General features: G+C 39.7%; 1 protein-coding gene across 4 annotated transcripts in view; it reads left to right on the forward strand.

Annotated features, from left to right (window-relative positions):
• The window catches only part of ano3 (anoctamin 3), a 115,902-nt gene that overhangs the window by 85,915 nt on the left and 5,112 nt on the right, over window positions 1-24,875 (forward strand). For all 4 annotated transcript variants that reach the window (XR_010330050.1, XM_064335719.1, XM_064335718.1 and 1 more), the window contains exons 14-25: window positions 1,456-1,538; window positions 2,314-2,454; window positions 3,577-3,741; window positions 4,101-4,137; window positions 4,229-4,340; window positions 4,932-4,989; window positions 5,850-5,947; window positions 6,378-6,523; window positions 9,409-9,561; window positions 21,146-21,293; window positions 21,828-21,902; window positions 24,238-24,343. Coding sequence is in view for 3 of the 4 variants with exons in the window: in XM_064335719.1 (XP_064191789.1) it covers window positions 1,456-1,538; window positions 2,314-2,454; window positions 3,577-3,741; window positions 4,101-4,137; window positions 4,229-4,340; window positions 4,932-4,989; window positions 5,850-5,947; window positions 6,378-6,523; window positions 9,409-9,561; window positions 21,146-21,293; window positions 21,828-21,902; window positions 24,238-24,343 (1,322 nt within the window). In the remaining variant the exon portion in view is untranslated. The remainder of the gene's footprint in view (window positions 1-1,455; window positions 1,539-2,313; window positions 2,455-3,576; window positions 3,742-4,100; window positions 4,138-4,228; window positions 4,341-4,931; window positions 4,990-5,849; window positions 5,948-6,377; window positions 6,524-9,408; window positions 9,562-21,145; window positions 21,294-21,827; window positions 21,903-24,237; window positions 24,344-24,875) is intronic.

Here is a 24,875-nt window from a genome sequence, read left to right on the forward strand (position 1 = left end):
AGCTGTATAAATGGATACAATGTAAATGCTAATTAAAAAGGTTGTGTAAGTTGCTCTGGAAAAGAGCATCTGCTAAATGCCTTTAATGTAATGTAATGCCTTTAATGTAATGTAACACATGAAATGTATGGTAACATGAAATATGTAGAGTTGTGAAAGTTTGAATGTCTTGAGTTTGAATGTCTTCAGCCTTGGTGTATATAAACCTTTGGCCTCAACTGTAAATGGATAAAAGTTGTCTTCCTTTCCTCCTTTCATTGGGCATCAGCTAATGGATTTCACATTAAGTAAATAGTAATTTAGGAGGAACCTAGCAATACATTCACTATGAGTTTAATCAGTAGAGTTTAACACTTATTTGAATAAAGAGAAAACACAGTTTGCAACACACAGCCTTTATTTACAAATATTTAAGAGAAGACATAGAAAAAGATATTAATTGTGGGACAGTGGCTTTCGACTGCTGAGGAACTCACAGGCCGGTCCTTGCTTCTAGCTTCTCCAGCACAGGCCTGTTGACTTGGATATCTCACCGAAACTAATATCTTGACCACAGGTTTACTCAGAATCTTCCATCGTGAGTAATGGAGTAAAGAGTTAAGTCCCAGCCTATTTGACGAAGTCTCTTATGATGGTATCCTCTCACGGGCAAGCTGCTTGGTCCAGGGCCTTGGAGTCGGAACAAAAAGAGCTGCAAAGCACTCTTTCAAAGGGAAGCTAAAAAGCTTGAAGTAAGGAGAGAAGCACAGGAAGCCCTGTGCATTGACCTCCTACTGTATATATTCATTTGGTCAATCCCACATTCAAAGCTGTTTGTCAGCTCTGATGTCGCACGCACACTAGTTTATGTCTCCCAAGCACTGGAGGAGAGAATGTCCTATGACGCATTCAATTGAGTCATAAAATGTTTTCAGTATCATTTCGTTGAAAAGGGGAGGGAGAGGGAGCAAATAATTAACTTTGCTCAACAAGGAATGCAGAATGTGTACGCTACAAATCTATGTAAAGAATGCATACATAGAGACTTTGAGAGGTCCCTTGCAGTTGTTTGTAATTGTTTAGGATGTATTGCTGAAGTTATTAATAGGTGTTTCCAAGTGGCCCCATCAAGGTAGCTCTGCTTGTCATCTTCAAACCTAAGACTTTGCTGTCACCGCCACATAACAAGCAACACGATTAGCTCACTCAACTATTGACCAGAAAGGATCACAGCCAATCACACCCTTGCTTCTCAAATGCTTAAGTCATATTCTGTAGCAGATTTTCCACTGTACATAGATGTTCTATGACTCATCAAATTTCTAATTTTGAATTGACACCCATTTTCTCTTTTTTAATTCACTGATGGGGTATCAAGGCTTACCTTCTTTGATAGCCGTTAACTAAAGACGTTAATATCCAGATAGACAAATCTGTGGGAGATTTGTCATGGTCTACTGATTCTCTCCTCTTCAGCCACTGTGTTCCTGGAGTTCTGGAAGCGGAGGCGAGCAGAGCTCACATACGACTGGGATTTGATCGACTGGGAAGAGGAAGAAGTAAGGGGGGGGCACGGGGATGGAGGGCCGTAGGACTTTATATCACCATGGTGATAATGGAGAAATGACAAAATACATAGAGATGGAAAATTGCATAAGATAACAGACAATTCAGCTTGATTCATCATTTGCCCATATCTTAAACAATGAAAAAACAAAAGCTGAATAAAAGCTAAAATAAAAGCCAGAATAAAAGCTGGCCACCTCTCCAGAGAGAGTGTTGTTTCCAGCAAGTCCCGCTATAATTCTGCCCATCCATTAACATTCCTATTATAGTACTGACATTGATCATGTTATTGATTGACTGTCTAATGCCTTTTTGGATAGACCTAATTTAAGCATTTAGTAGTGAAGCTATTTATAGGTAGGAACAGAGGTGGAGTGATGGGAGGTCACTTGATTCATGGGCTCAAAAGGAAATTGAGGGTGAGCATGAATGACACAAGGCTGTCAATCTGAGAAAAAAGTGTCCTGGTAACATGTTTGGTCCAGTGTTTAAATGAACACTTGCTGGACTTCAGTTTCACATACATATTGTGTTCAGAATTATTCTAGAAAGATTGAATCCGATAAACATCTCACGTGATGATGAAAAACCTCAGATGACCTAGAAATAGTTGATGGCATACTCTTTCCATATATTTTAGTGGAATTATGGCTATCTTAAAAATATAGCTCTTTTGGTTTTCACAAAGTGTGTTTGTGTGTGTGTGTGTGTGTGTGTGTGCAACTGTATGGAACAATGTATAATGCTGTGGAACAATGTGACTTTCAGGAGGAGCTGCGGCCCCAATTCGAGGCGAAATATTCAAGAGTAGAAAGAGTCAACCCCATTTCTGGAAGACCCGAACCCTTCCAGCCTTTCTCAGACAAACTCAGCCGTCTAATGGTCTCTGTGTCAGGAATCTTCTTCATGGCATGTTCTTATTCTTCTCTTTGCTTCTCTTTGTTACAGTTTTTGCATGTCTTGTATTTTTGTTTGCATCTGCACAGCAAGCAACCTTAGTCAGGGCAACATGTAAATCAATATGAACGCAAAATGAAAAACAACAAAATAATGCACAAATTCTTGAAATAAATGGTGTAATAGTACAATTATTGAATTAACATAATTGTACAATACATTTCGTAATCCAAGTAAGAAAATAATACAATGGCCCCTGTCACCATATAAGCAACATATGACAGAAGCTAATATATATTCAACAGTTGATCTAGAATGTTGGCCATCTATATATTAATTTAGTTGCATAAGATAATTAGGTATAGTAAAATACAGTGACATTTTTTTAGGTTGAATAATATGAAGTCATTATACAGATAATATGTTGAAAGAGTCTGTTTCTCAAATGTCTCAGGTGCCAACACCCTTGACAGCAAAATATCCACTTCTGAATCAAATGCATTATTATTCATGCATTTTCAAGTTTATTCTCATAAACTACAGCTGCAAGATTCTGTGTCACTTTAGCCAGGAACGGCATATTGGTTTTTCAATCTGACATGTGGCAATATTTACATTCAGCTCATGGTATTGATTTTCTTCCTTTGTCATACATCCAAGATTAACTGGTTTTAACCTAGAGCGGTGCTGTAGCAGCCTAACATCTCCCTCTACTGGATTACTCCAGATTTAATATAGGCAAAAACCAAACCACTGTGTTTCCCAAACAAATAATCTCAATGTCAATACTTGGCTGGCATGATTACAGGGCATTGTGGCTGTAGATGTTGCCTGCCTATAAATGCCCAAATAGCTCACAAAATGGGGATTACCTTGCAGTAAAGTTTTAAGAGGCCAGTTGTCCAAAATGGTGTATGATCCCTCTCTGGATTAAATATTAATTTTGTGTATGAATTGCATGACTGGATTATTTCTATCATATTTTTGCACATAGTAGTGTGTTACCTTGTGTGTTGCTTTTAATAAACATTTACATACATAAACTGCCTCAAGCAAGGATAATGAAACTAAAAATTAAAGTTGCAAACAATGATATATTATTGCATTTATCACTTTCGTTCTCTCTATTCTTAGCTGTCCCTGGTCGTGACTGCTGTGTTTGCTGTGGTGGTTTTCCGCCTCATTGCCATGGAGAAGTTTGCGTCTTTCCAGTGGGAGTTTGTGAAGAAGAACTGGCAGTTTGCCACATCCGGGACCGGAGTCTGCATCAACTTCATGATCATAATGTCTCTCAATGTGGTGGGTTTAGCATGTGTGTTATCCGTACACTTAAAAATTCTGCACCTTGTTTCTGGAATTCAGTTCTTTTAAATCAGGTTTTAAGACTTCTTGTCTGTTATTTCTCTTAGTTCAGACATTCAGCTGATTCAGATTTTTTTAATTTAAATTTTTTTTTCTTGTAAAGTACCTGGGATGTTTACATAAAAGTGTCTATATAAGAGCGCATTGTTTTGTATTGTATTGTGTATTCTATTTTAGTAAAGGACTGGGTGTTCCTTCAGTTTTATCAACATTAGGCGTGGGTGTGCAGGCATATTATTGATGAAACTGTCAACAAACTGCCTTTTTTCTCTCGCATTTGTATATATCCTATCCAGGTGTATGAAAAAGTGGCGTACCTACTTACAAACTTAGGTAAGTAAGAGTTTGCTTCGGTTAAAAACACAATGCACCTTCGTGGCCCATGGCCGCGGGCAAACTGAAATGTGGCCGTCTCCTTTTTCAGAGCACCCTCGGACAGAATCGGAATGGGAGAACAGCTTTGCCCTGAAAATGTTCTTCTTTCAGTTTGTCAACTTGAACAGCTCCACATTCTACATTGCCTTCTTTCTGGGAAGGTAGGACATTGCTATGTACATCATATCATGGAATGAAGTTTAATCTGCTTCAATTAAGGAAAGGCCATTGCCTTCACTCTTTTTGTTTCTCATGATCTTCATTGCTTTTTCATCAAAGCAATCACTCTGTTTAATCAATATGCAGCTGCTGCTCTCCCTGGAACACGTTCTCAGCAATGGATTGACAGTGAACATATACTGCATACTACTTTCATACTGCAAAATTTTTCAAGGAGTCTGTCTCCATACAAAGTACGCAATTGCATAGTCATGTATAAATTATGCACCAACCATATTCATTTATGAAAAAACTTTAAATAGCATTTCAGTGTACCGTCTGCCCATTGTGCTTTGTGGACTTACTGTTGTGTAGTAAATTTGCTGACATTTCCTTCCTTGAATTAAAGGGGCTCTAAATGTTGATGAATGAACCATAGTTCCTCAATTATTATATTAAATGTTTGTTTGAAAGGTCTGATGCAGGGCAGCTCAAGATCCATTTCATTTCATAATTAAACTGACTGCAACTTTGGAACAGCTCATTGCTTTATATCAAAATGATAATACATTAAACTGAAAACTTCTGTTCAGATTTGCAGGCAGGCCAGGGAAATATAACAAGATTTTTAAGAGATGGCGATTGGAGGAGGTGAGTCATTAACAGAAATAGAACAGGAACCCTTCTAACCATCTGCATTCATTAATGTGTCTGAACTCTTTTCCAAGCTACTAATGTAAACTGTATTTGATTTGTTCAATCATCCTTCTTTCCTGCTATTCCAAGAGTGAGCATATTATTATCAACATGTATGGATACTTGTTCACACCATTCAAATCTTCCATTCATGCATGTGTATTTTTATTATAGAGTGATTTGTCAGAACATGGACAATCTGTACAACCTAGCGCTTTAGCTGATTGGATGACTTGCATGGCTTTTTTCAAAGGAATGGAGTTTTGTACATAGTGCACTATGCAACATTCATGCATCATGAAAGGAGCTTGCAGGTTTTTTATATAACTACAGTAGACTGTTTTTATCCACACCCTAAGTAAAGATGAACAAAGTAACTGTAATAAAGGCATGAACAAAAAGGAGTCTACTGTAGCTAACCAAGCTCAGAAATGTTGAAAATAAATTCCACACTGAAATGCAGTGAAAATACTCTGAAAAGAGTAGTCATGCAAATAATCCTATCAGCCTGTGGGAATTGTAATCCATTGTCAGCCATGTTATATTTTTAATGTTTGTAGCAGAATCCTTGCATAAAGCCTTCAGTGATGGAAATAACATTTAAAACAACATATGACCAGCGGTTGACACTGTTTATGATGGTTACAATGCACAACACCTTAATTTCAAATTAAGAATTCATCATATGAAGGCATATTTGAGGCAATACTCATGCTTGGTGCTTTTATTCAAAATTCATTTAAGTGATTTTTTTTGTCATTATTAGAACTCTTATCAAATATTGTTTTAAAACCTTTGACTGTTTCTGTTGGCAGTGCCACCCCAGTGGCTGTCTAATAGACCTGTGCCTACAAATGGGTGTCATCATGGTTTTAAAACAGATCTGGAACAATTTCATGGAGTTAGGCTACCCGTAAGTACCTAATTGTGCATTGTGTATTTCCAATATATGGTTTATTTTATTCTATTATTTCATTTTGTCTGGTAAGGGAACATGACTGACCAGCCCCAGCCCCCCCCCCCCCCCTAAGCCTGAAGCTGACAAATGGCAGATAACCAGCAAAAAAATGAAAATAAAATAAAACCTGCTGACAGCCCACTTTCAGTGCCGACAAGCACATTTGTGGTGGGGAGCTTTTAAAGGACCATAATGCTTTACAGCTGCAGCTGAATTGGTAACATCATTACAACAATTTGAATATGCATGCATCACAATATCTTTACTAGTGGGGATATCCATTGGTCCCTGTGATGTAATCCAATGTCTGTTTTCTCTGACCTCTGGCCAGTAATGTCCTACTCCCTGTTTACTGGGTGCTGCTGTGCTGTGCACTACTACACAGGTTACTTCAGAACTGGTGGGCTCGGAGGAAGATAAGGAAAGGTGGGCAACGCATGGAGAGTAAGGTTTCACTTCCACAGTGGGACAAAGACTGGAACCTGCAGCCAATGAATGCCCATGGCTTGGTTGATGAGTACCTGGAAATGGGTAAGATCATCCGATAACCAGAGAAGTCATCTGGCATTCAGCTGAACTTTTCTTGATCTGCAATCCACAACTTGCAAATGTTTGTTAGAAGCACTTTTTATATACACAACTGCTGAAGTAAACAAACACTTACAGGTCATTTTTTGTCATTAGCGGTTGTGATTTGTTTATCAGAGGCTAGTTCGGTTTTAAACTTTATACTTTTACTGGTATATTCCTCACCATTTGACTTAAGGACTTTTGATCTTAAGGACAATTAAACAATGATTATTTATTGCACACAGTAAAACATGTTTTAATGCAGTTCTGGACACACTGACCAATGCATTTATTGTTTCTCCACACACCTAGCCCATGGTCAGGCACCCATGGACTCGCATGCCAAAGCCACATACACTACATGGCCAAAAGTATGTGGACACCTGACATCCAACATCTCATCCAGAATTATGGGCATTAAAATGGAGTTGTCCACCATTTTAATTTTGCGGCTAAAACAACCTCCACTCTTCTGGAAAGGCTTTACACTACATGTTGGAACATTACTGCAGGGATTTATTTCCATTCAGCCAGAAGAGCAGTAGTGAGGTCAGGCACTAATTGGACGACTAGGTCTGGCTCGGAGTTGACTTTCCAATTGATCCCAAAGGTGTTGGATGGGGTGGAGGCCATTTCTATGTGTGCCCAGGAACATTGTCATGCTGAAAGAGGAAAGGGCCTTCCCTATTGGGGAAGCATAAAATTGTCCAGAATGTGATTGTATGCTCTAGCTTTGCCTTCATTGGAACTAAGGGGCCTAGCCCAAAACACGAAAAACTGCCCCAGATCAAGGGGTGTCCAGATACTTTTTCCTCATATAGTCTATGGGTCTACCTTAGATGCATAGGGTTCTACATGTTCAATATTTGCTAACTGTCTGATTGCAACTGTATTCTCATTGGTCACCAGCTGGTACGCATATGTAATGAACCTGTGTGCTTCCCATTAATGTTAATTATGGCTGCTATTTATGTTGTGTTGTTGAATCTAAAGCTTCATATTTGCTAAACTGGTACAGCTCCCCTATGAAGGAATACATTTCCCCTTAAAGCCAACTGTTATAAGACTGCACTGAAAAAACCAGCACTGTTGCTGTGCTGGTTTTTCCCACTATTCACTTAGTCCTTGTGATTTTGCATATAAATACCTGAAAAAGTGAGTGTTGGCTTATTTTACAAGTGGTCTGTGGACAACAAACATTATTTCACCCTGTGGCAAACACGCCTGCCACAGGCCACCGAAGTGGCTTTTCTTGGGGCCCTCCAGCACAGAGACACAGGGAGAAGATGTTAAAACAGTCCACGTTTATTTGCAAGGGTCGGCAAGATGTTATAGCCGAGGAGCAGATGTTAACACACTGTCATGACAGAGAGGCTCCCCTGTGTGGGTGGGGATGGCAGATTTAACCTGTGCGCAGTGATTACCTCACTACGCACAGGTGCAGCCACTCCTGTTCCTGGGTCCAATTAGCCTGGCCAATTATCTAATTATTAACCGATTATCCAATTGGCCAGGTCTAATTAGCTTGACCCAGGCAGGTGTGGCTGCTTAAACCAGCCATCCCCACACCACATACCCCCAACGCCAAACTGAGGCCAGGGAGAATCCCTGGCCGAAGCCTACTCCCCCCCCAGCACTCCAACCAAGCGGGAAAAAAAAAAAAACGAAACAAAAAAACCAAGCGCCCTTAACACTTTAAGGGCCCCGGAACAGTCCAGTGCACAGCCGTGACCCTCCCCGGATGATAAGGCAGCCCTCCCCCCTCCTCCCTCTCGGAGCGCGGGGATTCCTGGGCTGCTCAGCTGGTTGGTGGGGATGTCACCGGCTTGGGCTGTTCCAGGGGCTGTGGTGGGGTGGTTGGGCTGGTGGGCTGGCTGGGCTGGCTTCCTTGTGGCGCTGGGGACCAGGAACCCTTGCAGGTGTGGTGGCCGCCAGTCGGCTCTGCTGGAAGGCTGGTGCAGGCTTTCCCCTTCACGGGCTCCGGGCAACCCAACCAGGCCAAAACGATGAACTAAAACAACCAACAGACAAGAAAGGAAGCAATACGGCGCGGCCACTGCTTGTGCGCCGCCCGTAGCTGACCCGCCTTCCCGGCCAAGTCCAGCTCACGGCGCGACCACCTCTCGTGCACCGCCCGTAGCTGACCTGCCTTCACGGCCAGGTCCAGCTCCCAGCGTCCCAGCTGAGGATCGCTTCCTTCCCCTCCGTGGTCATCTCCCGCTCCCCGCTTTTGGCCTGGAGGATCCGCCCAAAGCCCTGTCAGGAACACCGCAGCTGTTCCTCCTCCAGTGTGCTTCCTGGCTGGCCCTCCTGTGCCTCTTTCTTGTGCCGGAGAAGCCCCACGTTGGGCGCCACTGTGGCAAACACGCCTGCCACAGGCCACCGAAGTGGCTTTTCTTGGGGCCCTCCAGCACAGAGACACAGGGAGAAGATGTTAAAACAGTCCACGTTTATTTGCAAGGGTCGGCAAGATGTTATAGCCGAGGAGCAGATGTTAACACACTGTCATGACAGAGAGGCTCCCCTGTGTGGGTGGGGATGGCAGATTTAACCTGTGCGCAGTGATTACCTCACTACGCACAGGTGCAGCCACTCCTGTTCCTGGGTCCAATTAGCCTGGCCAATTATCTAATTATTAACCGATTATCCAATTGGCCAGGTCTAATTAGCTTGACCCAGGCAGGTGTGGCTGCTTAAACCAGCCATCCCCACACCACACACCCCTTACTATGATTTGCACCCTGAACATAATCACAACCATTTAAAAAACCACTGACAGTTTGCCTATGAAAGAAAAATCAGTGTGTAGTTGGCTCAAAGTAACTCTCTCCTACTGTCTCCCTTAGTCCTGCAGTTTGGCTTCACTACCATCTTTGTAGCAGCCTTCCCATTGGCTCCCCTCCTAGCCTTGCTGAACAACATCATTGAGATCCGACTGGATGCCTACAAGTTTGTCACACAGTGGAGGCGCCCGATGCCTGCTCGAGCTATTGACATTGGTTAGTCTCAATTACAGAAGTACATTTCAGCTTGTGGCTGAAGTCAAACCTCTTCTATATATACCTACATACATGGTAAATATATCAAATTGCACTGTCAACCAGTGTCTAGTTTCTCCAGAATCTAGTATCTCCGGGGAATATTATAGTTTTCCTGATTGTTTTCCTGTTGAAGTCTTATTGGCCAGTGTTATTTTGCAGGTCATTGGTTGAGTTGGCTGATTCGCCACCTCCAACTGGAGCAAAAACTATACAAGGTCTTGTGTTGTTCGAAGAAGAAACTGACCATTATTTCACTAGCCAAGCACATCACTGGAAATTAGGTGAACTCACAATCAGGGAATGTTTTTAAGCATAAAAGAATAACCATACAGGCAATCATTCATAGTTTTTTTTTTTGTTTTTTTTTTGATGCGGTAGTAATCAGAAGCCATGTGAAATGCTTCCAGAATAAAAAAACATCACTGATATTTGTTGAATGTTTATAAGACAGCCAACCAGCTGTAAGGTTGCACAGCTTCTGTGATCATTTGACTTGTTTTTTTTTAATCACATGGAAGTTGTAAGGTCTTGCTACTGATTAGCTGTCTTCTCAGCACCCAAAACATATCTGAGATTTTTTTTTATTCCTGGAAGCATTTCACACAGCCTCTGACATTTGTTTGTTTGTTTGTTTACTACCGCATCAGGTATGGTTAAAGCAAAAACAAGAAGAAAGATCAACTATAGGTTAAAAAACCGTAACTCGATATATTGTGCAGCCCTACTCAGAATGTCAGTCTGGTCAGGCTGTTTCACCTTTGGAAAACCAAAAGAAAGTGAGACCTGAATGCTAGAGTAAGACCAGTGCATAGTAGTTGCTAATAACAATGAAACATTGCTAATAAAATGTATGTCATTGTTAGCCTTTCGATTGGATAACTGGCTTCCAATAGCAACTGTTGCTATTAACACCATTGACCCATTGGCTCCAACGCACCTTTTGAAAAGCTTGAATTTAGAAGTGGTTAGTAATTTAGTAAACATGTAATTGTCGAATGAGAGAAAATGCAGTGTATTACGTTTCCTAAACCATGAGTTAATTAGGAAAATACAATACTCTGGATTAGAATCTGCCGATGACCGCAACATCAGCTAAACATGTCAGCCATTGGCAGTGGTGTAAAAAGTAATCAATTTTTATACTTAAGTTGGGACACTCTATTTAAAATTGATCCAATTGTGAAATTTAAATATATGAAGTGTTCAAAATTATGCCAAGTCAAAACAATCTTCATAACAGTTAAAGTGGAATTCCACTGCAATAATGAAACTTTTCAGAATGACTTATTTCCTTTTTCATTTAATGACACTTTTCAAATTGGTAAGAAAATGAGGTGGTAGTTATTTAATTCTTTCAAAATAAAATGAATTATTTATTTATTTGTTTCATTTTGGCACATTTAGTCCTCCATACTTTAGCAATAAAATAACTGAACATATAAACTTAGATTTTTTTCTTTAGTGGCTAGCTTGCTAGTGAGTAACATTACCCTCTCTCCAGCCAAGTAGTAGGCTAACACCCATCCTCTTCATTAGCATTCAGCAGGAGTGGCAACCTGTGACTGGCATTATATGACACTCACCCATGGACAGTACGTACCTGCCCGTTGTTGTCTTTTAGTAAAGCAGGTACCTCGAGCATGCGCAGTAGTTTGGGGCTATATCTCTGCACTCACTACAGGTAGAGAATTTAATTAAGAGCACAGCTACTCCTCTAATGGTAAAAGGTCATTTCATGGTGGAATTCCCCTTTAAAGCAAACTGTTGCTTAGAGCGGATCGGTTCTTAGTATTGTGCTATATCTAGTAATAAATCCATGACTTTATAATTCCTGGAAAAGTTGTTTTATGTTGTTGCCTGCTAACTAGTTTCCATATTATAACTCAATGGCTAGTTATAAGTAGCTAACATTCAATAGCGTGCTGAAAGCTTCCCAATGGCTATTAGATACTTAGATAAAGTCAATTTAATAGTGAAGCTAGCTTAGTTGGCTATATATATTTTTTTTGTCCTTTTTTTTGGCTGGACCGCAACAGTCATTATTTGGTTAATTCTTCTAAATACAAATTAAAGTAGCATTATTCAATGTTAATATTTTTACAGTGGTTCATGCATATAAACGTGTAAGTGCATATGTAAATGTTTATAAAATATTTTAGTCTCATTGCTATGAAATAAAATCATGAAATTAATTTTATATGTTAATTAACCCTTTCATGCAAGCCCCTTAGTGGGCGGCACACTGAGATTACTCAACTCAGACATTCATTGCTTCTGCAAACTACGAGTGGAAACTGAGTGGAAACAACAAACTCTGTGTTTTATATTTATTTATACATAATACACTACAACAATGGAAAATACAGAGTTTTTAAGTGCCACCAGTGTTGAGATGGTTGTCTATTTCACAAGCACCCCCTTCTTGCTGTCTCATCTGCAACTATACCCCCATGACACACCGAACAACAGCGTCCATCTGAGAATTCATAAATATATTCTTTCACCACCAAAAATTTGTATTCCATCATAGCAACAAGATAAAGCCAATGGTAGCCCGAAAGCACACCAATACAGTGGTGAAAGATGCTGCTGACTGAATACCAAAATAAACTTGAGGGATTTTTGTGGAATTATACCACGTCATTCTACTATCAATATCTGTGACTAAATATGGAATAAATATTCAGTCATACCATTGGGTTTGCATGTCATGTTGTCCCTTTCACGATTGGTCATTTATTGCCTTGAATAATCCTTTTTAGACGTAAACACGCAAATAGAAAACGGGTAGGTATTTCCAACAGCCGCACATAAAACCCCACTTGCATTTTACAGTAACTCCTTTCAGTTAATTTTGATTTAATTGATACCTAGTTGATCATGTAGAGGACAGTACAAGCTTTGCAATGGTATATGGAATGTTTCAATAGAATTTTATTGCAAAGACTGAGAGCCCCGTGTATCTGTATGAGTGGTTGCTTCAGCACAGTGTTGTGCATTCAACCTTAAAGTGACAATTTTGAAGATTTCAGTTTCGTTCTCTATGGCGGTGCCAATGGCGAGAAGCGGTAATTGCAGGTGTGTTTTTGGACCTCACTTCCCATAGATCCAACCGGATCCAACCAGTGTCGCCTGTGTGACGTCAGTCAGTTGGCACGCCAACTATAACACTTACTATTTACTGAATAAAAAATGGTTGTTATAAAAGTAATGTTGTGTACATACTCATTCGTTGTCCAACATTTGGCTAACTCAAGATGTCTTTACACTGCCAAGCCGGGTTAAAATGCCGTAACAAACCTGGGGTAGAATTAGTGATGATCAACGTTCTTTATCCACCTTTTGCCCGGTATGAACATCTTTACACTGCAGAGAAGAATTTGCGGGATTCGCTGTGACTCGTGCAATTATGTATCTCGTGCACAATAAGCAGTCTTTTTCGTGAATGATTGTTGTGTGGTATTTTTGAAACAACTGCCTTGCAAAATGTTACCCCTGGTGTTTCTGGTTTTGCTAGCTAAACTGTTCGAGAATAAAGCTGAGCTGGGTGTTAAATTAGCAATCAGAACAAGAAGAATAAAACAAAAACAAAGGAGATTTCATCAAAAAGGGCATAAAGGCTGAAGGAAGCGTAATAAAATAATAACAATGCTAATCCATACTGCCGTATTCTTTTATTTCGTTTTCTCCTGCATGACGTCTTCAGAAATCAGACCTGGCTCTGCTTCACATACCCCGGCTTTATTCCGATCATTATAATATATATTGATGAACTCGATGGCAATGTAAATAACGGTAACGTTAAGGCAAGTTCAGATCAATGATTCGCAATGAGGCCAAACGGTTTTAGAATGTTGCAGAGAAAATTGCAGCGGTGTGAACTGGCTAGTAGCAGAGCCGCTGCCTGCCCTGAGGTTTTAAAAGACCGTCCTTGTCAAATCGCCAAGTGCAGTTTTAGAACGTTTACAATCAGACGTCTTGCAAGTTGCACCCAGTTTCGATGCAAATCATTGATCTGAACTGGCCTTAAGTTAGCTACACTGCAACGTTGCAACAAGGTAGCATTTGCATTCGAGAGACGGTTTGCGAGGTCGGTACCGGTCGGTAGCGTTAGCTAGCGTTTTTTTTCTAATTGTTAGCCGACATTAGATTGTGTTAATTACATTAGCTAGCTAGCTAACGCAACGTTACCGGATATGAGAGATGGATACTGTGCGCAACGTTGTCTAAACTAATGTTGTCTTTCTTGACATGGTCCGGTAGCTAGCATTAGCTGTGCAAATAGCTATGTAATTTAGTAAAGTTACATTGTCATTAAATGTAATACGAAATCTACATCAACAAATAATATGATCTCTCATGTTACACAAAAACTTTTTAGGGTTCCATAACTCCCCCAACCCCCCCTTTCTCTGTTATTGTAACGCATGCAGACCAGAGACTGTAAAAAATATGGACAAAGCTACTGTGACGTCACTCATTGCCTCTCCGTGGGTCTGTAAAACACGTTTTGAAGCTCAATAGCGGGCGCGGCCATGTTCTCGATTTGGAACCAAAACCATAGAGTTAAGCGGTCTTGTGATTTTTACAATGTGATTGACAGTCCGGTGCGGAAAAGCCCATCAACCTGAACGAACGATTGCAGAACGAACTTGAGGCTAGCTGACTGTCTGCCGTTATGTTTTAAAATATATGATCAAATGTTTACGAAGTTTAATTTCCATCCGTGACTGTACTGTGTCATGTAATCACGTTATATGTATGACATTAATAATACAATTATGTTCAGTTATCATCAATTTATGTTTCTCGTCAAAACGAATATGCTTAGCTAGCATATCAGCTTGCCAGTGAGCTAGGTAAGCTATCCGTGGTTAGCTCACGCATTAGCAATATGAACTACAGGGGAAGAACATCGACTGCACTGATGGTCAGTCAATCAGAGATGTGTAGACTACTGGTGATTTGACTAGGCTAATTTTCATATAACTGTCTGGTAGACCTGCTGTTAAGCAAGCAAGTTATCGTCGTAGGTTTTCGCCACAGTCAGTTAATGAGCCATTAACTGCTACTACTCCATCGCCGTTTGTGGTGTTCACTTGCTGGGTGACGCTAGCTGACCGATCGTTCGCAAGTCACTTTTTACCGAATAAAAATGAACACTGTCAGCGGTGATTAACAAATCTACCAAGTATTTTAATAACTGATCTACAGGCGTGTAAATATGACAACGCGCTTTGAAGAGCAAGTTTTCCACCTGTTGCATAAAGACAAAAATAATGTACATTGAATTTCTAATTATTATTATTTTCTTGCTAGCTTCTAGCTTTGTCACATTCGTGCAGCATAGCCCAGGTAGACATTTACGGAATGTAGCCTACACTACTGACAAGCCGTCAAACACGTTTGACAGATGGAATATTTGCCGGTTAGGGTTAGCTAGCTAGTAAAATGGCTTGGTAGCCGAAGTTGCGAACTGTTTTAGCATAGGCTACTGGACTACCACATATAGCAAATAAGCGTTAGCTGATTACGCTTTCTGCCAACTAATTATTTGGTTAAGTGGGCTAAAGGAAATAGTAAAAATGACTCGGCTACCGCAAAACTTCAGAGGAGGGTTATTTTATGGTCGTCTAGTGCAGCTGTAAATAGCACACGCTATAATGAAACCACTACAAAATGGGATGCCTGCATTTTCTGACTTCGCACAGGTGGACCGTGGTCGGAGCCGCAATGTCAAGGTCAAGAGACGCCACCTCCCACCCCAGTGACCACAGATTGTAGCCCCTACTGTAGCTCAGTCCTCCGCAGTAATCCGGAAGTGACGCAAGTTGTATCTCATTGGTCCAGAACAAATATTGGCACTGTGCCCAAATGACGCAATAAATCATAAAATCGACCCATGGACAGTCATAAGACAAATAAAATACACCTATTATGACTATTTGTTCTTGTGAGAAAAAATTATTGACTTTGTATTTTGATCGCATTTGTACCGTAGACTTACATGGAAACCGGATATGAAAACACCTATACTGGAGCCATCCGTAGTGGCACTAGTGAGCAACCAGGAACTACAACACCAGGAAATGAGCTTCAAAAACGAAGTCTGGTTTTGGCCGCTTGATGCAGACACCAGAAAAAACAGTACGCCGCTCACACACAAGTGAGTTGAAGAGCGAGCCTGTTGCGTTAGTTCCGCCTGCCCTCTCTGGCGGACCAGACCACTGATGGGTGATGAAAAACACGTCACTAACTGTGCGCCGCTTGTGATTTTTTCCCGGGAATGTCGCCACAGACACCAAGTTTTTCAATCATGAATTATGATAATAATAATAGTATAAATTAATATAAAAATAGGCTCAATCGCCATTGTGTTACCCAATGCAGCGATAGATAGTGACTTAACAGACATTTATTTTAATGAACATCTTCGAGATTATTACTTTAACATTACACAGCAATTTACAAGCACTCGTTGAAGCTTAATTTGTTTTTGTTTTTTTTTCCCCCGAAAGATTTTACTATCTTTGCCAACTCATCAACATGGCTAAATCAAATTCTTGTAAGAGGGGGTCAGAAGAACCGGCAGAATTAAGTCTGGCAAAGATATACAGTACAAACAAGGATATATTACTACTGGTAACATTTCAATGTATGTTGTGTTATATTTTTGATATTGTTATATTCACGTTGTTCGTAAGAGACTGTTTGCCTTTGCTAATAAGTCTCAGTACGTTTGTATTGGGGGCTAACTAACAGCCCTAGCTGCTAGTATGGAATGGAAAATACTAATTCAAATATACTGTAAAATAAAATACTGTGCTAACATGTGCTAGATGAACATAAAATTCCCATTGGAGTGATTATAATTGTAACATGTCCTCATGTCCTCATGCAAGAAACAATTACGTGGTTTAGAATTCAGAAAAACATACAAAAATTACATATATAGGTATTTGTATCACAGTGTGTCACAATGTTTTTGCATTATTTTTCAATTTGATATCAATGTTTCATCTTAAACTACCACAAAGGTTTAAGATGAAACATAAATATGCTTTATAATGGGAAAAAGCATTTTACTCATTTTTGGAGAGGTTTTGGGTAGGTTTTTGGACCCCTAGATTTTAGACCCCTATACTGATGAAAAGATTGTAATTCCCACTTGAAAATTATGCTAAATTCTTATGAGTCTCATGAGTCTAAACTGATTTGTTGTGAAATACACGTTTATGTTTATGTATTTACAGAAATTCACTATTTAAATATTTTAGATATATTTGTAGACACTTAGTGATACCAGGCTATACTGCTCACTTTTTGTTTCATATATCTTTAGTAGTTCTGCATATCACCATATTATGGAGTTTATGATATATTTTTACCTGCTATATACATGTAATGTACTTGCATGTTAAACATGGCACTGGGAGTGGGGTTATTTAGGTGTTCTATGGATCACTGCTAGAGCACTGGAGGTTGCTACTGGAGTCTTTGGGCTGACACCTGGAGTCACTGTTGAGTCCTCTGATCTGACAGCTGGGGTCATTGCTGGGGCCTTTGGGCTGGCATCTGTATTATTAGGCATTGTATTGAAGGTGTTTGGCTTCTCCAGCTGGGTGCAGTCAAAGGCCTCCCTGTTCAAGGGGAAGATGCCTGCCTTATTGAATACTGCTTTTTCATTTTCTGGAAAGGCAGTCAGGGGTTAGGTCTTTCTAAGAATGGATGAGAATTTATTTTTCCCAATAACCAGGTTCCCCCGGGGACCCTAGCCCTCTTTGTGTAGAAGCCCGGCTGAAGATCCTCTTCAGAGGATTAAAGACACTCAGGTCCATGAGCTGCAGGATATAAGTGGTATAGGCCAGCAGGCAGATAATCTCAATCATCTTTTCTCTCCAAAACGTGATTACATTCCGGGACACGTGTGTCTCATGCTGGTCCATTATGATTAAGAAGGGCCTATCAGTGGGTGCATGCTTGATGAAAAAAACAGCCCTCTGCTCATGGATTTTATCTTCAATGGAGGAATTTAGTCAGGTCACAGAGTAATTCAACAATACAACTTTTATTTGGCCAAATAGGAGAAACCATTCAAGCACTCATCGCAGAGTTCGAGAAGAGAATCTCAAACGTCTGTTCATACCTCTCTCCTTTATATCTCTTTTCAACAGCCCTTAGACAGGCTTTGGTATGACAGTCGCCCCCGCCCGCACTCATTTCTATTTTTCTGAGAAACTGTTGCTCAGAAACCTTGACTTATCCACATAGTGCGTGTGAGGCTTGCATCCGCAATAGAACACTGCACACGCATCGCCTGTGCGTGCACCCGGGAGTAGCTAGCCAGCTAACATTGCAGCCTTCAACAACAAAGGAACGTACATGCAACACAGAGCACACTTGCATGACAGAAAGAGAAAAGAATTACAGCAAAATTCAATGGTATAAAATAAGCAGCTAGGAGCACATAACAGGCATAAGTGGTACTTGGCAGGCAGCTGGGAAAATGATAAAAGGTGGAATATTCATTCCTGCGGCACTGACGCAACAGTGCACTGTGCTGCTCGCTTGTTGCAGTCTGCTGCTGGTAGATGTGTTGGCGCCCCCTCTGGCTGAGAAGCCTTTCCCTCCCCTAGGCTTGTGTCCAAACCCTGTCTCATCATAATTAAAAATCAAATATGGATTGTGCCATGATTCATGCTTTTGAAATAGGGTTTCATGTATGTAAAACAACTCCCTTATCATTGATGGGGTGGCTCCATGTACCCAGCCCCTCTCCAAAGTCTCAGGGACTGTTGTAAATTAAAAGTAGTGAGCTCTGAACCTGACCCACCAGTTATCACTGGGACACGTGTTCAGATTAACAAGGGTCTTGCCTCCACTTGTCTTTACAGTTTAACCTGCCAGACCCTTGACCACAGCTCTGGTGTATCCATGATCAGCCATCCATGTGGTGTATGATATGAGAAATCTCTCCTCCTCATCAGTAATTGTTATTTTTGTAATTGTAAGGTATGCTGGGGGGTATCCCTGTCTCTCTGACAACACTCCTGAGACTTTTCTCTGACTTCTCTAAGGTCTTGTTTTTTTCTTCATTGCAGTTTTCCTTGCTGCTATTTTCCAGACACGCTCCCTTTCCAGTTACATACTGTATAACATTTACAGCTCTCCATGATTCTCACCCTGACATGTAATTAAAATTATTATTATTACTATTATTGTTGTTGTTGAAATGATACGTTATTTTAATGAACTTATAAACCATTATAACCAATACATATAGGTATTGGATATAGCAGAGATAGTTTGATATTTTTAAAAAAAATGTCTCTGGAAATAGCAATCAGAATCCTATTTCATTACTGCGATGCCTGCGGTCGAAGTTGGCTCACTGACAAGGAGAAACTGCAACTATCGTTAGCCAGCAACAACACACAGCAGGATCAGTGTGGCATCACCAAATTAATTTAATGTATTTTTTTTTTTTTTAAAATCAAAAGTGAAGAATGTAACTCTGTAAGTGTTTTCTTTTTTTTTAATAAGCAATTTACAATTTAGAAGCATTAGTCTCTTATGACCAATGTGAATATAACAATATCAAAAATATGACACAACAGAGATAATTGAAATGTTACAAGCAGTATACGGCATCTTTTCCATCCTTCTGGCTGGATTTCATGTTTCCTTCTCCTCTTCTGCCCCCTTTCCCAAATCTATGTCAGCAAGGCCAGATTTCGCCTTAGCTATGCCGATGAGTTGGCAAAATTAACAAAATCTTCCAAAAGCCAAAGGTACAAATACAATTACAAGTGCTCTACTGGATAAAATAGCTTTCAGTCTAACTAGAATGAACTGAAAAGAGATACACCAGTGTAAACAGCAAGTGGTGTGTGGGACTATATGTGTAAAATCAATGGTAAAATTGTATATGTATTGCAAATTTAGTCACAGATATTGATAGTAGAATTAAGTAACGTAATTACACAAGAATTACTCATGTTTATCTCACTATTCAGTGAACAGCATTTTTCACCACTGTATTGGCATACCTTCAGGCTATTGTTGGTTTTATCTTGTTGCTATGAATTAATACAATTTTTTGGTGGAGAAAGAATATTGTTATGAACTCCCAGATAGATGTTACTGTCAGGTGTGTTATGCTTGGGGGTTATATGAGACTGCAGGGATGGGGTGCTTGTTAAATGGACTACGTTGTCCAATGGTGGCATTTGTTTTGCATAGTTGTCATGTATCTTCTACTAATAAATCCAAAACACAGAGATTGTTGTTTCCACTCATAGTTTGGTTGCAGGAGCATTGCATGTCTGAGTTGCTGACATCCAGGCCACTGGGGGGCTTGCACAAAAAGATCTCACTGTTCCATATAGAATACAATGGTCAGTTAAAAATCTATGTCTATGGTGTTACAGTACATTGCAATTCACTATGATACAGTGTCAAGGGGGGTTAAGGTGGAGGGAGAGGTATGCATGTCACCATAATTTATTACAGGCACAATTGTTGTTTGTAAAATGGTATTCTGACTTGCAAAAAAAGAAGCATTTGTTTCTGTACAAAAATCCATTCTTAGATTTCAGTTTTTTAGGCAGGTGTTCCACATTTGGATTCTCACTCCTTACAAACAATAACTTCTGTACCCTCTGACCACATGTAAACACACAAAATGCTGATACAATCGAAACAACCACATAATGAAGCTCCAAGCAATACCAGCACACGACCAGTCACAAAATCTATTTGTTCTTCATAGTAGCCAAATACAGAACACAAAGATTATGTCAGCAATATTACTATAGACTAGTAATTTAATGCTATTTCGGTCAACAGAACATGTTAAAAACTATTGAAAACATTTTTCTCCTGCTTCAGGTTGTAGGCTACTGCGCATTTTCTGGCTATATGTAGCTGAAAAATGAATGAATAATACTGTGTACTGAGAGAACTACTCTATATACCAATCAAAACTGCAGACTAATAATTTTCCATGTAATCCCTGACATATTACTTTGTGGCCCATTCATACTCTTGAAACCAAAATGGCAGTGGTGTGACTTGGCAAGATACCTCTGAGCTAGTGATGTTATCTCTGGTATATCTCTGGTAAAATGCCTATAATGTATAGTTCATGTGCAATCAAACTGATAACAAACTAGCTCCATAACTAGCTTTATTTACCTTCAAAGACAGACATTATTAACTTGCTGTGCTACATCTAGTGAACACACAATAGCTATATAGCTAGCTAATTACACATATTTAGCTGTATCAGAACAATCTGCTGCTAGCTAGCTTGCTGGAAGATTTCTCTCAGAGACAATAGCTTGATGAACTTATCAACAGTAACTATGGATGGGATTTTGGGTGAGGTCTGGCTCTTTTGGTGAAAATAGATGATTATTTAATATTTTGCAATAATCCGCAGGACTGTACTGGTATATAAGGATTACAGTATTGCAGATAAATATTTAAGACAGAAATGGCTTCTATACAGTCTGTGACAAACACTGGTCTTATTCTTCAGGCATTTGGCATGGAGTGCTTGAGTGGATTGGTGTGCTGGCAGTCATCACCAATGCCTTTGTCATCGCCATCACCTCTGACTATATTCCTCGCTTTGTCTACGCCTTCAAGTATGGTCCCTGTGCGAACCGGACCAATGGGAATGAGGAGTAAGCATGATATTGTCTCCATTCATAGGAAGTGTAATCTTTAAAAATCTTTAATCTTAAAATCTTTATAGAATATTGACAAGCTATGTAGCCACATTCAATGCTAAAACCAATGCCTATGCTGTGGAAAGCAGTTTATGGCTGAAGTGCTTATTTCAGCTTCAGTACAGGTGTCAGGGATAACTTCAGAGGCAAAGTTAATGACAAATCATCAACAAGGAGGGGGGGACCTTGTATTGCCATTTTGATCTCATTGTGTAGTTTTTCGGTTTATGTCTGCCAAGTGTTATTGTTACTATATCATTCATTTTAATATTGTGTATATACATTTCCAGTGTTTGTTCTCATGGTTATGGGAAGTCTTTGTTAGTTCCTTTAGTTTCACATGGAATAATTTCACAAATAACTTGCTGACCCATGCAAACAAATAGTTATATTCTGCTCATGTTCCTCTATGTTAGAGACTATAAAACTTAATGGCAGGAGGGATTTTTGGTTTAGAATTTCACTCCCCTGGTGGTGTCCTCCTTACAGATGCCTGACAGGCTACATGAACAGCAGCCTGTCTGTATTTGACATGGGGGATGAGAGTCAGCCGAGGTACTGCAGGTATGTACAGTATGTCCAGGGGGAACTGGACCTCCACCCATTTCCATGGTCTAGAATTTTATTCTTTCTTTTTCAGTTTTTTTCTTGGGACTTCTTAAAAAGCCACGCGTACTATTGGTAGGGCAGTGATGTCAATCATAGTAGGGCCTTCCTTTACTGAGAAATTTCTAAGGAGGCATGTGCTGCTCTGCTGAACCAATTCAGTTCTACTGGAATGCTGGCTGTAATACAAGATACACAGACAAGTTTACAAGTTAACCCAGGGACCCATGCCGTGGCCATCTTAGTTCTTTCAGGAACTCACTCTAGCGGTTGCAAACTGAATGCTGTGATGGAATCTTGGCCTTGACAGCAAAAAAGGACAATTTCTTAGGTTCAGTAGAACACAGTCAGATAGTAGTGTGAGATTCTGAGATGCCTTCATAAACATGACATACATGGCTTCATAGAGCATGCATAAGCAAATGCCATGCTTCATAAAGGGTAACATAACACTTTCTTATACAACATGTTATACCAATTGTGACATAATCAACAATGTCACCTGGCTATTGTTAACCCTAACCCTAACCCTAACCCTTGACTGCTGTTACAGTGGCAGTAAATATCTAAAATTAAAAGTGTGCCACAAATTATTTTAAAACAAATACTTCAACTTATTAATATCAATGGTTTTACTTTTACCAGCAGACTACTCAAATAAGCATCCATGTAGATTATATACAAGAACACTAAATATTGGCTTCCCTGAGCTCTAAAAAGTATTTCTGTTAACTTGAAACTGTTGTATTCAAATAAGGATGCTTTGCACTCTTGAATGTGCTAGCTGGCTGCGCAATCACTGATACTCTTAGATGGTGTCGATCACAACAACTAAGAGCGAGTGAAAGTACAAATTATAAGAAACTGCATCAAGCTTTGATGTTGAAATCTGTTAAAATTAGAAATGGTTGTTGTTTGGTCGGGCATACAAATTTGAAAATTTAGAGTGATAGTAATGAGCCAGTAAGCCATTAATTGCGAAGTACTTAAGTCTGAAGACTTAATGTCCCTGTATGAGTACTTCGCAATTAACTGTTAGATCAAGACTCCACTCCACCAGTTGTATCCCAATCCAACAACATGGTGGTGCTATAGAGATCCAAATATTTTAAAAATTCAAAAATTCCGTACAAATCACCCTTCTTTTGCAGAGATGTCAAACTTTCTACAATGACAAAAGGCCTTATTAAGAACATATATGTGCTTCATGGGTTGGTGCCATCTTGAATTGGCCACCATTCTTTGTTATATTTGCTCATGTATTGTTCCTTAATTGCTTGGCTGACTAGAAAGTGTCACCCAACAATGCAGTACCAAATTTGGTGGCAATTGGTCACTTGGAGGCACTATAATGGTCAGCTGCAATTATTTGCAATTATTAAACAATCGTAACTCCTACACTGTTTAACCTGTAGACTTGAAAACATCAGTAAATGTCTCAAATTTGAATGAACAAATCTGCCTCAAAGCAGATTCCACCATTTTTCCACAAATTTTCTTAAACCACTTAAAATAATTGACCAGTTTGCATGAAATTTGGTATTTTGCAACTGGCATACCTTCATGCAGGTATTATTTTCCTTGTGGTCATGTCAAAATGTAGCTGATGAATTTGCAGTGGGTGGACTCATCCATGTGCCCTGCAATAGATTGGCGGCCTGTCCAGGGGTGTATTCCTGCCTCTCACCCAATGCACGCTGGGATAGGCTCCAGCATCGTGACCCTGCTCAGGATTAGCGGGTATAGATAATGGATGGATGGATGGATGGATGGAGCTCGTCCCAAAAATGCTAATAATCCCAAATTATTTCAAAATTATGAAGATTGGTATTTGCACCAACAATAGGATTAAGACACCAGCCCTGAAGGCTCAGCCCCATCCAACCACATGGTGGCACAATACAGATATAAATATAATGAAATAATCAAAAATTCACTGCTGCATCAGACATCAGTTTTTGTATGTAATGCAAGGTTTTAACACTGAAATAAACTGTTTGATATGCACAGGTGACTTTCTTGTGTTTTTCAGTTGAAGGCAATTTTGTAAAATAATTAATATTAATTATATTTTATATGACATATTAATTATATTATGTAAAGGTATACTCATTGTCCTCATATGAGACGTTGTTTCAAAAACTACTCCCTATTCAAAGACATTGCTTAGTTTATGTGGTTATCAGGTCCTACTAGTTAATAATAGTGAGGACAAAATAAAAATGCACACAAAAACATGGTCTGGGTCTCAGTGACAGACTCTTGAAACAATGGCTTGTTTGTCTGTTTGTAGGTATCGAGACTACAGAGCACCTCCCTGGAGTCCAGAACCTTATGAGTTCACTCTGCAGTTCTGGCATGTTCTGGCTGCCAGACTGGCCTTCATCATTGTGTTTGAGGTTAGTTTTTTAGCTTCGCATACTGCTTTTCAAGTGGTGCTGGCACCAGACTAGCGTAAAAAATAATCATCTCCTGAAATTTCATCTACAGCAGTGAAGGGAATCAAGAAATAATAGAACTGCCAGACTTTAGTCACTTTGTACTGCTGGAATTGTTTCTTTCCTCCCTGCATAATGTAGATTTGCAGTTACTTCAAGACCTTGTAATATTTATTTTTCAATGATTTAATTTTTCCTGCACAAACACTATTTTGGTGATAACTGAACTGACCAAACTGTGATTTTGACATCTTTGCATCTGCACTGCAGTGGGTACTTTATCAAATACAATCAATTATTTACATAGACAATGTTTCACAACAAGTCTCAATTAAGTTTTCCCAGGGCTGTATGAGTAAAAAAAGATCTGACATTCTAACACAAAACTGTGTAATTTCATTGCACAGGGAGGCAGGAAACAACATGGCTTTGAGTCCCATTGAGGCCCATTGCCAGTCTCAGTTGTGAAAAGTGGCAGGTGCCATTGAACCTT

This window comes from Anguilla rostrata, chromosome 5, assembly GCF_018555375.3.
Source record: "Anguilla rostrata isolate EN2019 chromosome 5, ASM1855537v3, whole genome shotgun sequence".
Lineage (NCBI taxonomy): Eukaryota > Metazoa > Chordata > Actinopteri > Anguilliformes > Anguillidae > Anguilla > Anguilla rostrata.